Raw genomic sequence first — 17,017 nt, 5'->3', positions numbered from 1 at the left:
ATAAATTGAAATGGGTAAACAAGAAATTAAAAAAATTTCCGATTCGTTTCAAGGGTTTAATGTGATTTGAAGGTTGTAAGGTTTTTTCGAGGATTGTTTGGGAGAGAAGTAAAAGGGAAGAAAACAATGGATGAAGCTTAGGCTTGTTTGTTGACATTTAAGGTGGATTCGGAGGAGTCGATGAAGTGACAGTTGAGTGGTTGAAGTGATGGAAGTGATGGAAGTGATTGAAGTGGTTGAAATGCTAATAAATGTGGGACCAAATGGGTGGATCAAGATGGGTGTGGTGTGGAAATGGGTGGATATGGTTGAAGGAGGGAAAGAGAGAGAGGAAGAGAGAGGTGTGAGGAGGGTGTGAAGTGTGAAGTGTGAGGTGTAAAAAGTGTCAAGTGTGAGGGATTCGTAAAAGTCGGTAGCCGGTATTGTGTGGTGGATATTTGAGGTGGTTGAAGTGTGGAAATTGAATTAGAGGTGTAGCTAAGGTGGGTGGATGTGCTGGGGTGGTGGGTGTGGTGGGTGTGTGTATGGTGGGTGTGTGTATGGTGGGTGTGTGTATGGTGGGTGTGTGTATGGTGGGTGTGTGTATGGTGGGTGTGTGTATGGTGGTGTGGTGGTTTGTGGCTTAGATGGATGGATGATGGATGAATGGATATGGTAGAGTGAGGTAAAGAGTAATAATAACTGACAGACTCACTGAGGGTTGAATTTTGTGAGATGTCAGAACAGACAGATACAGATACTCAAATGCTTATTATGATGATGGGTGAAATTGGAAGTGTGAGGGCGGGAAGTTTGAAGTAAGAAAATGAATGTCGAGGGTCCGTGTTATTAGAGAATGGATGGATGGATGGATTCGAGAAAAAAGTCGAGGGTTGGATTGGGATGTAGGGTTTGGTAGTTTGGGTAGTTTTGGTAGCTTCCTCCGTCTTTAGCTGATGGAAAAACTCTCCGAATCCAATTAAAAAAGAATGATATACTGTTCCTTTCATGTACTGTGACAACTAGGAGATATACCGGTAATGTCCCATCGACGTGGTTCGTTTATCCTCTTCCTCTTCTTTCCAGTTTTTGCCTTTTTGTTAATGAACTAACTGTACATCAAAATCAAACAAATCACAGTGTTTCCCTCCTTTACTCTTTTTGGTCGAATGTGAAAAAGCCAAGGATGGCTGTTAATTCTTCAACCCCTTCCCTACGCCTTTTCTTGCTCCAGGGTTCCAGCAAGTCTCTTCTCCGCAGGTAACGTAACAAATAGCCTGTGTCAGCTTCAAAGATGGCTTTAGCATTCCATATACCAATAGCATTAACAAGTTCGATTCGAAATGAGACGGAAATAATACATACATATACACCTGACTCTGGTTGAAAAAAAGGAGTTGTACGTCCTGATCTATTCGACTTTGGAGTGGCTGGCTGCTGTAGGAAGATGATGGATGAATAATACCAAGAGAATGCAGTTGTGGGATACCGATGGCAAAGAATCATAGAGAAGAGATGAGATGAAAGCCAAGAGTAAATCAAGGATTTGAATGAGGTCAAGAATTCAAAAGATCGAAGATGAACATATGAAGTTATAAAGTCACGTCTCTAGGTAATTACATTCAAGCAAGAGTTTAAAGTTTATCCAATATGTTGTATGACCTGGAGAGTACTACAGATTGAGGACGTTCAAACTCCAACCACACACATCTGGATCTTCGTCCTGATCAAAGGGGGATCACAACTAACTTACGGAAAGTATGTGTCAAAACTTTAAACAAGCTTTCATACCAAATCCACTCTGCATCATTCCAAAATACATCGTCACACGGGTTTGCATCTAGTAGCACTTGGAGGATATACTGAAAAAGAAGTTCAAAAATGGCATCGATGTATGTTGATATCGACGATCAACATCAGTAAGCCTGAGGTTATCATTGTCTCCCACCTGAAGTCCATCGGAACCAATCAAGATCAATCTTTCATCTCCCGCACCATTCATCTCCTGTACCCAGGAGATGAATAAACCCACATTAAGACGGCTCCCTCCACGGGCGACAGAATAGGTATCGCCATGATCAAGAATTCTTTTAGCTTCAGCAATGCAATGGCCATTTTCTTACGCCGTCTTCTCTTCACCAATTGAAGGCTGTAGCCTATTCTATCCTACTCTCGAGTCTCTACCGTGTTCTCCTCCATCCTATCCTATCAAAGCACTCCCAAACCCTCATTCAATCAAGTCATCTATACGAATTATCGACGCCACCCGATTTGATTCGTCCAAGCATTTCCTCATCTACAAGTTGATCTGCTCAAAGAGGGAAAGGAGAAAGCTGACCAGTAGGTACTACAGCATAAAAATGATCATGTCCGTACCTTGGACTTTCATCAAATCTACTGTAGGTAGGTAGGTAGGTATCCATCACGTAATCAAACCATCCATCATCTCATCATTCAGCTACTGGTATTCATGTATTCATGTATTCATGTATTCATAATCCTCCCCCATACTTACCAGATATTTCCCAGATCCTCTCCCACACTCTACCAAATATTTATTATTATTTCACATTTTGTTAAAACCATCCATTAATTAATCCGATCCCTTCACCCATCATAACATCATCTCAATCATCCATCCAATCCATCCAATCATTCACCTCAAACCAACACTTTTCCTAAATATATTACTCTTCGTTTCCTTTTGTCCACCCCGAGATTTACCAAGTCTCGATTGGGATATTTCTCCGAAGCATACTAAAAGTTTGTCAAACCAATCGTCACTCGCACGGAGATGAAGACTAATGCAGATATATAGTATCAAAGTGCATGGATAAAATCCTTGCTCATGTCTCTTTCCCTCTTATGGTGAATTCAGGCGACATAACCGATCTGACTGGTTTTTCCTGCCCTCCGTAGTCAATTTTTCTGCATCAACTCAATGAATAAGTGGATGCCAAGAATTCTTCGCGTCTTCTATTTCATTTGAACAGCTGCTGATCGGTTTGGCGCTTGCCTTGCCATTCTTAACATACTTTGTAGTATGTACATAATCATTTCCAAAAAGTTGCGAGCTGTCACCAAAGTTACATTGTTCCGTTTTATTGGAATGGCGAGCAACTACCTAGTACCTAGTACAAACCATAAGGTGAAGGGATAGAGATGGCTCGAATCTTGATAGATCGATCATAACGGCACAAGGATATTATATTGTACGTAGGATTCTTTCAATTAATCAATTTCTATAATATGTATTTGGTTGTACAGCAGCATTTACCGAGGTTACTTAGCTTAGTACTTGTAAATGAACCTTATTTGTGCCGACCACGGCCAAGTCAAGCCACTCACGTATATTCCTCGCTGTCCTCCTTGAAAACTCATGGGATTCATGGGCATTTTCCTCTTGTGTTGTGTTACGGAATACCGTTGTACAGAGAGAAGGAGAGAGAGCACAGTACGTACAAAGCAGTAACCTTTGTAAAGATGTTACTATTTCTATTCCTAGTAATTCTATTTTGTACGATATTCCGCCATTCGACATTTCGTACTTTTTCAACCAATACCTTGTGCAGTTTGACATGCACCCAATTTCCAGACGCATGATAATGCACTATGGAGTTGTATCACCATCATGCTCGGGAAACATCACACGAATCAGGCACCATTTTATTTAGAGCGGAAAGGAAAAAATAAAGGATCTTCACTCCATTCTTCCTCATTCTTCCTCACCGGAATATTTAACTCAGATCACTACTAAAATAGTACTCGAGTGCCTATCATTTACATTAACTGCACCCTAATTCTGCAACAGAAGGCACCAAGAAAAACTCTACAGAGTATGACATAAATCAGTTCAAACTACCAAGGACTGTACTCCAGGACAGTGGCACAATAATACAGATGACACGAGTGACACGAACCCATTTCTTAGAAATCCGAGTTTCAGTCTGAGCTGGATAGAAAAATTGGAGATGTGAAGAAAAAAAGAAAAGAGGAAAAGCTTTTCATTTGGAAAAAGTTTTGTAAGGTGTGATCAATGCGATCAGTGCGATGATTGAATGCGATGGGATAAAAAGACTTTCGGTCTGGATTTTGCATTACCCGTCAAGTTAGCTACAATAAATCAGAGGATTATGATCGCTAAATTCGATACGAGTTATATTCTTCTATGTACTGTACCTAGAATTATTCATTGCCTACTAGGTATTCAAAGAGAGTTTGGTAAAGTGGAAAAGTGGTAAACCAAAGTATAAAATTAAATGAAACTCTTCTCCAAGCCCTACCGAAGAATCAATCACATGATTATTCGGATATGATATCCCAATTCACGGCATACCACGGCTGGGTAGGCACTGGATGCATCGTGCATCTATGCAACACAGCATACAACAACATGTATGTACAGACGGTTATCAAACACCCACGCACGCACACACACACCACTCACATCAACCCGAACAAATGGAAGAAAAGGACCGAAAGTCATGCTTTTCCAAAAAGGAAGAATGCGGAGAACATTCCATAATGCAGAGAAGATGTTTGGATGTTTGGACTGCAATCAACCTTCTAGAGCACAGACTGGGATGAGCCTCATGATTTGGATGATATGGATGGTTTGGTGATCTGGACTTTTAACATCATTAGTATCATTATCATTATCATCATTATCGTTATTCTAACAATGCAATGCAGTCATCTACAATCATCACAATCATTCACAATACATCTACAATCACTTGCTTCCCCCGTCTCCAATTTTTACCAAACTATGGATAACATGAATAATGTTCACCTCACGTGTATATCCTCATTATTTCCTTTTTCCACTACATGTAAATAACCCCATGTGATAGAAAGCTGACAAGAACGGACGGAATAACTTCTTCCCTAACATTTCATTCGTCTACTTCACACATCAAATTTATAGTCATGCGACGTTGTTCCTGAATTTGCCAACAACGAGTTTTTTCTTGTTCTCCAGACCAACAAACATTTGGATTATCAAAACGATTAATCATTCTCCTTCCTTAAAATTCTCCTGACTTTTTATCAGGAGACCATATCATTATTAGTTTGATGATGATAAGCTTTTTTCACGGAGATCAAAAACCTGGAGATATATAGCGCCATGCTAAAAAGATCTTTTCATCTCCACAATACCACCGAATCACGCCTCTCACGTCCTCTCACGCCTCCTGTTTGCATAATTCTAGACCTCAAAGTCTTATAGGTTCTACCATTGAAATTTCTACTTGGTACAATATCACACTTGACCTTGACCTTGACCTTAACCTTTTACCCCACAAACTTACTCACTTGTACCACCACATCACCAGACATCCTTCCGTCTTTTACTCCTTTCATCTACATCAGTACAAACATCGGCACTCAATGACCTCCTCGGTATTGTTCCGAACCTAGTCCTAATTCCTCATTGGTCATGTACGGGGCTTAGTGGTCTTCATACTGGTTGGCGCTTACATCCTTTGCTTGGGGTCCCCAGATTTCCTCCACATATGGTCATGTACCCCGGATCCGGATAATCGAAAAGGCCCGATGAATGGATTGGTTTTTTAGACGGGAGTTTTGTTTCTTGGTTTGATCGTCTTGGATTTTGAACCAAATAGATGATATGATGGGTCTAGAATAGACCTGAGTTTATACTTGGACATGGCGGTAACTGCGGAAATCTTTGTTGTCTAGATTAACCTTATCCTCTTGAACTGTAAAGAGTCAATACGGCGCCATATCGTCCGCTTATCTTGATGTTTTGGGCGTCCCGTTCCTATATCTCCCGCGTATCTCTTGGATATGAGTGAGAAATTAGAGGCTTCCCGCTAATAAGCACTTTGTGAGAATTGGCTATGGTTCCGTCTTGACTAGAACGTCTATCAGACTAGTGATCCTAATATGACCATGCAATTTGCGATGACCTTCAAGGTTCGAACAGTAAAAGTGCAATTTTAAGGATCCTTGGATATGGAGTCTCATCTCATCTCCGGTGTATCCATGTCCTGGTGAAGATTGTATTGACAAAAGGGAGTTTAAGGCCGCGCCGGTGAACATGTGAATGTAGGGATTTTTGGAAGTAATGTATTCGAGTACCCTAGGTGTAGTTTAATCTTAATCTTTCATGAGAAAGTAATCTCTGTGCCCCTTTTTCTGAGAATCGATCAATCAATCGTTCATTCATTCTGGTGATATCAATGGTCTTCCCATTCATTAATGCATGCCATGGTCTGCTATCTACTATCTGTAATCATAGTAACGAGAGACTTTGTACTTGACTAAACTAGTCATATATATTTCCTCCTCTACACCTGGAACTAGAATTAGAATATGAAAGTAATTTTAAATTTTGTTAAAAGGAATGACCTTACACAGGGAATAGTGGGAAGCTGATAGGGCAGAACTGAGGTAATATTGGTCTAGTAGGTTAATCACTCTTCTAAGTTCTACGGAAGTGCGAAGCTCTCCTACAGAGAGCTTCTCAATCTAGTCCTAATAGGACTAGTGCCCTGTGCACGTGCTACGCAGGAACCATTCACTTTAACATTATTATTAAATTATAGACATATGGTCAAGTTTGAAATAAATCATAGATAATAATAGAAATGAAAATAAAATAAAAACTTTTAATCTTATTATTTGTTAAAGCGAATGATTCCTGCGTAGCACGTGCACAGGGCACTAGTCCTATTAGGACTAGATTGAGAAGCTCTCTGTAGGAGAGCTTCGCACTTCCGTAGAACTTAGATGAAGAGTGATTAATACCCTAGACCAATATTACCTCAGTTCTGCCCTACCAGCTTCCCACTATTCACTGTGTAAGGTCATTCCTTTTAACATTATTATTATTATTAAAGAAATACCTTTTTTTATAATATTAATATTTTAGAAATTATAAGTTGAAATTCAATAAAGTATAATCTTAATCTTTTAATAAATTAGATTATAGCATTGATTTCATTTGAAAAGGAAAAAGGAGAACTAAATGACTGTAGTATAATATGTGATTGAGGAATAATTCATATCTAGTATACTATGTATACTTTTATGATATGGATTTAATACTATTAATCTATTGAATCTTGAAAATTCAAAAGGATAAGATAGTATGAGGAGTGTTGGACATGGAACTACTGAACTTTTGAACTTTTAAAATTCCACTGTAATCCCATTAAGAACTCGAGTATAAAAGACTCCTCAGGGTCCATCTATACCCTCGAGTTATCAATCAATGTACGATTGTTTCTCAAGGAATTCTCTACCTGAGACTCAGTTATAAAAAATTTCTTCTGCATTAAATTCCTTTTACCACCTACAACACTACAAGTGAATTACCTCACTTTCTAGTTAAAATGTCCTGCGTGACCGGGAAAGAATATCTTTATTTATATACAGTATGATTAAAGTTACACAAATAGAAGAAGAATCCTCTTGATAAAATACAGTTTTGTAATAGTGGAAAGTGAGATTCAAGACGAATATAATTATTTACCCTTGATTTATATCTATCTATTATAAAATATAGGTTTACTCTGAAATAATTTAAATATAATCTAATCGAATTCCACAAGAAAACAACAAGGAAATTCACCCTGAATCCCCTGAAAAGAAAAAGAAGGCTCCAGCACCTTGCTTGGAGTAACAGAGACATTACCTCATCAGCACACAACTTTCAACAAACTTCATCCCTATATGAAAAACAAAAAATTGCTGCACAGGATCGATGTCACGGTGGTTAGCTAAAGCCTATATTTCAGGGCCTTCAATGTAGGTCTTAAGTGCGGGGTAAATACACCCCTCTTTTACCGAACGAAGGGTTAGGAATGATGGTTGATCTTGTGCAATAAATATTGATGCTTTACTCTAAAGATGTCTATTTATTGGACTTACAGGAAGAGGATAGGGAAGTAGGGAATCGATGTAAAGGTTTGGAGAGGGGGAAGGTTTAAGTGGGATATGTTGTTTTTTTGTTTAATCTCATGGCTGAATCTGTGTTTAGATGTGTTATGATGTGTTATTAGAGAATGGTGATAAGGGGGGGAAGAGGGTGGGGGGGGTCGGCTGGGTCTTTTTCTTGGTTTTATTTACCTTATAGTTTTAAATTTTATGAAATGGCTGAGTAGTTTATCTAAAGAACAGTGATAAGTGAATTGGGCTTGCCTTTTGAACTGGCATACCGTCAATAACTTATCTGAAAGGAGGAGTATATGTTCCTATTCAGGATCCTCATTGTTCTTTTATTTATGACTTATTTTTAAAATTCACAATGCACCTAGTGGAACTAATGAATATTTCTTTCTTCATTGCTTCCTGCCTGTTGAAATAGAGCAGGTAGTCTATCGTGTAAGTTTCGGCGTTCTTCTCAATGAATACGCGAATTTTCCTTGATTCTTGTTTTTGAATGGCTGGTGGTAAGTTTACAACTTGCCTTGAGGAACTTTTATATAAAACAAAGTACAAGAAAAATGATGAGTCCATAACGTGCCAAAGATAAACAACAAAGCGGGCAAAATATCTATACCACTCGGATGAAATCAATGACTCGATAGATTATTTTTAGACTCAACACATATTTGCTTAGGATCTCCCAAGCCATTGCGGTTTCAACTTTGAATCCTTACCCAGAAAAACCGAGTTACTTCAACGTTGCCGGATACTACCCATTAAATGCACCGTTGAAGGCAACATTCATTTCTACTTCTCCCAAAGATCTTCTCTATTCCCCAAGCTAAACGGGAAGATTGGCAAGAGATTATATAGAGGATACTTTTCCATCGATATAGGCAAACTAATAGAATAGTTTACTCGAATTATAGTCGGATACGTTGAGCGTATAACAACTTGTACGCTTGTACGTAAGTTAATAAAATGATCACACTTGATAACCGAGTTTGCAAACGAGAAAAGACAGAGGAAATGATTGATGCTTTTGCGCAGGAGCTGCAATGAACTTGGGCCCCTCTGTTAGCACAAGTTCAAAGAATAGATATATCGGATTGGTATGGAAGAGAATTAAACAAGATTTGCGGAATGGTAGATTCGAAATAACCTAGTCCCGTGAAATCGACTGAAGGAACCAACGATATATCCTCAAAACTATAACCAGAAGTGAGCGGTATAGTTAATTAGATAACATTATCCTATCTTCTAACAACCAGATATTTTATTTATAAACTTAGTAAAGTCTCCACCAAATCCCCAGGTGTCGCATAAAAATCAAACATAACAATTCCCACCCTCTTTCCTCTCATTCCTCCCAGAAAGTTCACCAGCTTTTGATTGATACCTCCATCTGGCGTATGCGTCCCATTACCGATAGCCATAATTTCAGGAGTGACACCATCTGAGAGCTTTCCTCCACTTGCCCAAGTCCACCACAAACCATCAGGTGCTAGAGATTCATCCGCTGCTTTCAACAAATGTGCTGTGGTTGCGTTGTACTTTGATTGAATATTCACCGCTGTGTTGGACAGAGATGGAGTCTGAGGCTCATAATAGTCCTCGATATATGCTGTGCCATTGGTGGAAGTATTATAGATGAGTTTGATATCTGGAGAATTATCGGTCCAGAGAGTGGGAGAGAAATGGAGACCAGGTAAAGCATTTTCGTAAGAGTCTGATAGATGATCCAGATCGAATCGGCGGAGAAGTATAATCTTTCCTCTTGCTTCGCCTAGAGTTCCTAACTCATCTTTCGTCTGCACCAGATACTGTTTTGATGCTGGTGATGTGAGAGTATTGAATAGCTTCAGTTGTGCTTCAGCATCATTTGATCCATATTCAGTCGTACTACCCTCATATTGAAGACTCAACAAAACCACTTCAGTGGGGTGAGCATCAAGCCAGTAATAATAACCGAAAAGGACATCATCTAAAGTCGCTGTTTGAGATAAAAGAGCTTGACTATGCCAAAATACAATCGAGGTATTGGTAACGTCTAAGGCAAATCTCAAGTCGAATACTCGGACCCCGGCATCAAGCATATCGATTATAGAGTTATTCTGGCAGCGATAAGACTCTGGTGGATCGGGGACTTGATTCCCTAATGATGTAACACCGGATAGTGCCGATTGAGTTGTCTGAGAATAGTTCCAAGTTGCTGTATCGTGAGTCCCCGGAATATTCATATGCACGAGCTTTGTGAAATCGGGATACTTGCTCATCCATGTCGAGGTATTCAATTGATTTTCTGCATAGTTTCCAAATATTGGAGATGCCATTTTGAGGATCTTCTGGAGGGCAAAGCCTTGGAGCGAAACATCTGTTGAGGTAAGCTGGCGTGATATAGGAGAAGCATGAGCTCGAAATGATGATTCTAAGACAAGCAGAAAGCTGGCGATAGAAACAAGCATGATGATTAAATGCATACACTTTGCGGCTGTAAGAAGGAGCAATGGTAGATGCGGTGCGGATAGGTTCCAGGACGGATATCGTGTCCAGAGATGGCTGGGTTATGCTTTCAATATCACAAAATGTCTCCGTTGGACGTACTAAATGTGATTCGATATTTACTCAAGATACAGTGTTCAATATTTGGAGGTATATTTACTTTTTCGTGCAGCTGAGTAAAACCCCAAACATATTTCGGGAACGTGCAACAAGAAGCATTCCCCTATTGACGTGAGTGTGAGACCCACGTGGACTTAGCCTAGTGATCGTCTCTGGGCTAGCCGTAGTGGACACGGATGATGCCGAGACAATATATAGAACTATGCCACGTGGAAAATTAAGGAAATGGGGACCAAAGAAAAACCTGAGGGGAAGCAAGAAGTAAATATAGCGCGGACACATTGAAGTAGATTTTCATATCTAGGAGAGACGAAAGGATCAATTTGGTAATCAGCCACAACAATACTGCCTATATATTTGGCAGCTTTCAAATGACTCTTGTAAGAAAAATTAAATTGAATTCTGATAATAAATACTACATCTTGGAGTGTCTGACGACTATTGCTAAACGTGAAGTAGAGGCCTCTTCAATAAAGTTCTTTTTCTGAGAATAGTGACAGGAACTTTCCTTGCCTCACTGTAACCAGCTGAACATCTTCAAAAGTGCAGCATGTTGTGACATTACAACACGGGCTTTCTAATGCCTAACTTTACCTGCACTGCATACATAGCATAGATGGTGCAAACTAAGGTGTAAGAATCGACGGGGAGAAAAAGATTATAGATGCGATATATTTTTGAGTGATGGAAATTACGCTTGTATGAAGTATTTAGGATTTGTGATTGTATTTGGAATGTATCGAAAGGTGTAATGATCGATGTTAGTGTTTTAGTTACTCGAGTAGATTTGCTTTCAATTACAGTGGATGCTTAGCGCCGGAAGTAAGCTCTTACTCGTTAATCTTATCTGATTTCCTCCTCAACCATCATAATTCTTAAAATCACCACTGAAACTTCCATATTCATTCACAATACATCGCAACATGCGAGGTAAACACATCAACTTTGATACCCTCAATTGCATTTGGACCATGGCATCAGGAGTATTACTATTCTATTCAAGGAAATCAATCTACTCCTTTGAACGAGCAGTAATGAAGTCTGCCGGACTCCAAGATAAAGAAATCGCGATTGCTATTGCTTCACCTCATTGAAGCTTCCGTCAAAGATGCGTAATCTCGATTACAGTATGTAACATTTCCTATACGGCAGTGAGGCTGTTGAATTGCTCCGAAGATGTAGCAATACGTGATTTATACATCCTCATGTTTCCCAAAACTACATTAAGCCCACCGGTCTTTGTCTTACTAAACAAACCTTCCACTATTACCACTACCCGCGTCTCTTCGATACCGATTGATTTTTGAATCTCATTGGACATAAGGCCAAAATTATCACTTCTGAGATCTGAGAAGACACCAGGCTTCGCTTTCTGTGCTCTCCATTCGACCAGTTGAGGTTGAAGATGTGAAGTTGAAACCTTTGGAGAGCCAAATTACACTGCGCGGACCTTTTTCCGCAGCGAAGAATGCAGCAATAACCTGGAAAGCATTAGCCGTATGGCCAGACCAAAAATTGTGCAACATTTGAATACGCGCGTGCAATTAATAGGACTCTTGGTGCCAGCAGGGAAGAGTAATCACGGCAGAGACTATGAAGATGCAAGCTTTGAGTTCGTGATAGCCTTTACAAGGCTGGAGAAAATTGATTGAGCATTATACTCTATATTTTGGTGCGTTTCGCTGTAGACAGTGTCACGCAAAACAATGAGAATATGATAATGCGAGATGAATTGGGGAACGAAAAGTCTTTTTCTGGAAAAAAGCTCCGAAAACGGCCATCTCGCTCGCACGTGGTCTTGGTGAGTATGCAGGCTAAACCAATGAGAAACACATGTGAAAAACGTATATTTTCATTGGTGTTCCTGGAGAGGAAGGAACCAGCTGTTGGCTATCAACCGGCTTTCCTATCCCAATATGTTTAATTTTTTAATTTTACCTCGTGCATATATAAATGAAGTGCCACGTAGAAAAGACTGTGATCAAGTGGCCGTGGAAGCTCCTTTACTGTGTAATTGGATTCGCCTCGGTTTTTATGGCCATATATGCCAGTTTCGACATGATTTTCACTAGCAGCCACATCTTTTTTGTATTCCTGGCTGGAGTACGAAAGACGATTGCTTTTACACCGCTGGAAACTTTCTATCCAATCGATCTCAATGACACCTCCTATATCAGTAACACTTCACTTGGATCATATGGTGGCATATATTCAATTTCTGGAAAGTCTACCACTTCAAATACAACATATGGCACATACAACTACTGCTCTATGCCCCATCCAAGAGCACAAGAATACCAACTTCCGGGGCCTGTGGCTAACGGGACCGTGAAGGCGGGGATTGTCTACCTGGAGTATATACAAAGGCATCAAAGGAGGACAATGTATAATGTTTTACCTAGTGGGGAGGTTAGTTGCTTTGCTCAAGCGTCGGATGACATGCTAAATGTATCCTAGACTGTACCATTTAATTGCTCAGGTATTCTCCCATATCTTTACGCTGGACCTGATGATACCACCATGCAACAACCTATTCCAGTATATGCTAGTACATATACAGATGCAGGCAATCCCTTCGTGGGCAAATATATTTCAGGGACTTGCCAGTATCCGCAGCTTACGATTGGTGGTCTATCAGACGGCTATCAGCATGGCCGAGACCTTAACGAAGTATATGGTGCCACTGGCAAATTGAGTCTTTTCCCCATGACTCCATCACTAGAGGAAACCTACTTCCGTTCCTCGGAGTCACCTTTGACACAACAGAGTGCTGGAGGTGTGTTGCGTGGAATCTGGTCTGGTTATAAAACATCCATACCTCTTCATCAACAAGCCACCTCAGTCGATACAGTTAATGCGGGTTATTCCTGCTCTGCCGTTTCTTCTACGCTGGCTAAAATTAAATCAACAGCTGAATGGCAAGCTCACCTAGCAGCCACATCAGCCCTGCGCACCACCATTGGAAATATATTCGAAGCAAATTCCGGTGCATGGCAAGGCACAATGGATCATTTCGCCGATAACTTCCAGGCTCGACTTTGTAATGGCTATCCGCTTCCTTGTTCTCCGACCAATTCCTCGTATTGCGTAACTCAAGAGATGGCAGAAGAGGTTTTTAGAGCTGGTGACTGGGAGTGGAACTATTACTGGAGGGCCAATCCATTCGCCCAACAATATATTCAAGTTGTGGAGGGGCTGTTTATTGGGGAAGTAGTGTCCAGACTGGAAAGTGTGGCAAATGGAACGATCCAAGAAGGAAAGTACAGTCATATATTTGTTCATGACGGGGATATTGGGCCCATAGCAGGCGCTCTTGGAATCGATGCTTTAAGATGGCCTGGAATGGGAAGTAACATTGCTTTTGAGATTTGGAAGATTCACAATAGTACAGCGACTATTGATGGGTATTTCGCAAGAGTATTGTATAGTGGACAACCTATGAAGTCCATTTATGGAGACATGGACTGGATGCCACTGGAGAGTCTGTTGGGTATCCTCAGGAAATTTGTGCCAGCAGATATTGTGGAACTATGTAACAGCTAAAGTTATATTGAGAGAGGAGATGGGGTTGTACAATGCATAAGGATGGTCCGTTGTGTAAGAACACGATTATATATACGTTGTTCATCATCCAGAGGGCGAGCTTTATTCACAACTTCATGTGAAAATATTGGAGAGTAACAAGTCACTCTCTGGTCTCGGTGGCAAAAAACCACGAGAATTTACAATGTGATTGGGGACATCGAACTTTTGTGTTTGAATATTCAAGTGAACTCTAGAATACCATTATCCTGTCCTAAATGTATCACATTCCATTCAAATCATCAAAATGCTGGCGAGGATTAAGAGTACTGCACAGATATGTATCCAGGAAGCTAATGTCATAAACAGAGATGATCAAAAACAACAGATGGTAGAGTTTGGAGCAACCACAATACACTAGGGTTCGAGGCTCGACGTCATTAGTATCTTCCCGTTTACTTAAGGGAGAGCAGGACTCATCACTCGGCAACCTCCTAAACTTTTCTCCCTGTTTTTGGTAGATTTCATCGCTGGAACATGCATTTAAGATACATGTAAGTAGGCGACATCACGTGTGCGGGGTCTCTTGAAAATTCTTGGTGGTTGATTCATTTCGGTCCCGAGAATCCCCACCTCACTGATGATGTAATCATTCACTAACCAATCATAACAGTTCCTCAAATCAACGCAAAGTTAAATCACTGCCGAATTAATTCCACACAACCGTTTTCTTCATTCAGCCTCCTTTTCTCTCATCCCGTATCAAGAAGCCGTGTGGATGTGACTTTTTCCGCACTTGATTTCAACCACGAGCTGTGGGGATCGTGGGGCACATACGTTACGTACGTCGAGATGGGTTTGCTATACTTGAAATGATTTAAAGAAGGAGACGATGCCTCTGTGTTATATACAGCCATACACTCTAAGTTCTAGGTCTCATTCGACATCGCATTGCTTCTGAATATCACACAAGAGAAGAGGTTATTAGCTCACCGAACAAAACTTTCATTTCCAGCTGTATATTCATTGAAAAGCTTTCACCATGGATAGAGCATCACACATCGTGATTATTGGAGCTGGTATAATTCTTCCTTCTTCTTTACTCAGTCTTCAGTAGCTGACAGTTCCTAGGCATGGGAGGATTAGCATGCGCCTTGTCTTTAGCTAAGGAGGGCTTTACAAACATAGATGTCTATGAGACAGCGTCAAATTTAGGGTTTGTCGGTGCTGGCATTCAATTAGCGCCAAATATGGCGAGAGTGTTGGATAGATTGGGATGCTGGAAAGAGATCGAGGCCGAAGCTGTGGATCTGAAAGAAACTAGTATTAGACGTATGTCCCGTTCTTTCATTTTGGTCATTTTTCTTTCTTCACCTGTTCTCCCCAAGGTTCGAAGTTGAACATGTATCTCGTGTCACAACACTTCCTACCAAATCATAAAACTAAAGCCGAAACAGAGGGCGATTCCGATAATGAGCTAGCTCACGTGGATCTTTTGTACATAAGAGATACCTATGGATATCCTCACATGGTTGGTCACCGATCCAACCTTGCTGGCTCTATGTATGAGGCTTGCAAGAAGGAAAGTGGCATCAAGTTTCACTTTTCCACAGCAGCTGAAGCCGTAGAGTCCTTTGGTCCCAAACCAGTCCTCAAGGTCAAGCCGCGCGAAGGAGAATCTTATACTGTCGAAGCAGATGTCATTCTCGCATCAGATGGTATTAAATCTATCGTTCGGTCAAAGATTTTGGCTGAATTGAACCATGATGCACATATTACCGACACGAACCAGGCAGCATACAGAATTATGCTAAAGCGAGAGGACATGGAAAACGACACCGAACTTTTGGAACTTATCAACGGAGATAAGGTCACGAGATGGATTGGAGAGAAAAGACATATTATTGCTTACCCAGTCTCAAGCAAGCAGATTTATAACCTCTCCACCGTCCAACCTGATACCAACTTCGCCGCCGCTCCATCCGCCACCTATACCACCAAAGGTGACAAGGCTGCTATGTTAAATATTTTCTCCGACTTCTGCCCTAAAGTCCAACGTATGCTGAATCTTGTTCCTGATGGGGAGGTATGCGAATGGAAACTCCGTGTTCACAGCCCACTTCCTACTTGGGTTCGGGGTTCCATCGCACTTGTCGGAGATGCCTGCCATCCAACCCTTCCTCATTTGGCTCAAGGTGCTGCACAAGCAATTGAGGATGCTGCCGTCCTGGGTGCCGTCTTTTCTAAATGCCCTTCTAGTGACCCCTCGGATATCAACAAATCTCTACTGGTCTATGAAAGTGTAAGAAAAGAACGTGCCGAGACACTTGTCGAGCTAGCTGCACAATCCGGACGAGCTTTACATTTAGGAGATGGAGCTGCAAAGGCGGAGAGAGACAAGCAATTTGCTGCACTGAAGCAAAAGGGTGGTGCAGTACCAGATAAATGGGCCGATTCCGAGGTCCAGAAGAAAATTTATGGTTTTGATTGTTATCAAATTGCTCTCGATAGGTTTGATGATTTATTTGCAAAGGTCAAAGAAGGTCAATTCGTTAGCCTGGAACAATCGGTCAATAGCAGTGGTGAAAATGGAAATGCTGCTAAAATGTAATGTCATCATATAGAGATAGGATCTTACAAGGCAAAGCTTCATAAAACTTCACATGAGATGTTTATTATTCGTTCATTTTGATCCTTTACCGAAACAATGCATTGTAATGTCATTGTATTAACCTTGGACTAGATGACCTCGGCGACGGTAGATCAAAAGATATTCTTGGGTGCCTTACCTTCAGTCATACGGCCTGATGGACTGCGGACAAAGTCTGGTGTCCACTCGATAACCTTGTTTAATCGCACCAAAACTTTGTACTAGCGATATCAATCTTAAACACTTATAGAATGACAGTAAATCATAAAATTATAAAACTTCTAGCTCAAACCCAACTTACAAGTAACACAACGAAAGTTCTAGATTGAAGAATTTTCATCCAAAGCT

General features: G+C 40.6%; 6 protein-coding genes across 6 annotated transcripts; 4 read left to right on the top strand and 2 right to left on the bottom strand.

Annotated features, from left to right (window-relative positions):
- Positions 1-1,860: 1,860 nt before the first annotated feature.
- Positions 1,861-3,139, top strand: SS1G_12387 (predicted protein; the record flags this gene model as incomplete). Its single annotated transcript, XM_001586353.1, has 4 exons — positions 1,861-1,898; positions 2,333-2,378; positions 2,798-2,847; positions 3,022-3,139. The coding sequence occupies 4 exons, from the start codon at positions 1,861-1,863 to the stop codon at positions 3,137-3,139; spliced, it is 252 nt and encodes an 83-aa protein (XP_001586403.1).
- An 89-nt stretch (positions 3,140-3,228) lies between these two features.
- On the top strand, positions 3,229-3,930 carry SS1G_12386 (predicted protein; the record flags this gene model as incomplete). The annotated part of the gene is made up of 2 exons (XM_001586352.1): positions 3,229-3,433; positions 3,791-3,930. 2 exons carry the CDS (start codon positions 3,229-3,231, stop codon positions 3,928-3,930), a joined length of 345 nt encoding a protein of 114 aa, XP_001586402.1.
- A 5,225-nt stretch (positions 3,931-9,155) lies between these two features.
- On the bottom strand, positions 9,156-10,208 carry SS1G_12385 (hypothetical protein; the record flags this gene model as incomplete). The annotated part of the gene is made up of 1 exon (XM_001586351.1): positions 9,156-10,208. The coding sequence occupies one exon, from the start codon at positions 10,206-10,208 to the stop codon at positions 9,156-9,158; it is 1,053 nt and encodes a 350-aa protein (XP_001586401.1).
- A 1,430-nt stretch (positions 10,209-11,638) lies between these two features.
- On the bottom strand, positions 11,639-11,818 carry SS1G_12384 (predicted protein; the record flags this gene model as incomplete). The annotated part of the gene is made up of 1 exon (XM_001586350.1): positions 11,639-11,818. The coding sequence occupies one exon, from the start codon at positions 11,816-11,818 to the stop codon at positions 11,639-11,641; it is 180 nt and encodes a 59-aa protein (XP_001586400.1).
- A 737-nt stretch (positions 11,819-12,555) lies between these two features.
- Positions 12,556-14,040, top strand: SS1G_12383 (hypothetical protein; the record flags this gene model as incomplete). Its single annotated transcript, XM_001586349.1, has 2 exons — positions 12,556-12,906; positions 12,955-14,040. 2 exons carry the CDS (start codon positions 12,556-12,558, stop codon positions 14,038-14,040), a joined length of 1,437 nt encoding a protein of 478 aa, XP_001586399.1.
- Positions 14,041-15,061: 1,021 nt separating this feature from the next.
- SS1G_12382 (hypothetical protein) lies at positions 15,062-16,630 on the top strand (the record flags this gene model as incomplete). Its single annotated transcript, XM_001586348.1, has 3 exons — positions 15,062-15,098; positions 15,151-15,351; positions 15,477-16,630. The coding sequence occupies 3 exons, from the start codon at positions 15,062-15,064 to the stop codon at positions 16,628-16,630; spliced, it is 1,392 nt and encodes a 463-aa protein (XP_001586398.1).
- Positions 16,631-17,017: the final 387 nt, after the last annotated feature.

Source organism: Sclerotinia sclerotiorum, genomic scaffold, assembly GCF_000146945.2.
Source record: "Sclerotinia sclerotiorum 1980 UF-70 scaffold_21 genomic scaffold, whole genome shotgun sequence".
Classification (NCBI taxonomy): Eukaryota; Fungi; Ascomycota; class Leotiomycetes; order Helotiales; family Sclerotiniaceae; genus Sclerotinia; species Sclerotinia sclerotiorum.
The sequence above is the reverse complement of the archived record's forward strand: the minus strand, read 5'-3'. Positions and strand labels throughout refer to the sequence as shown.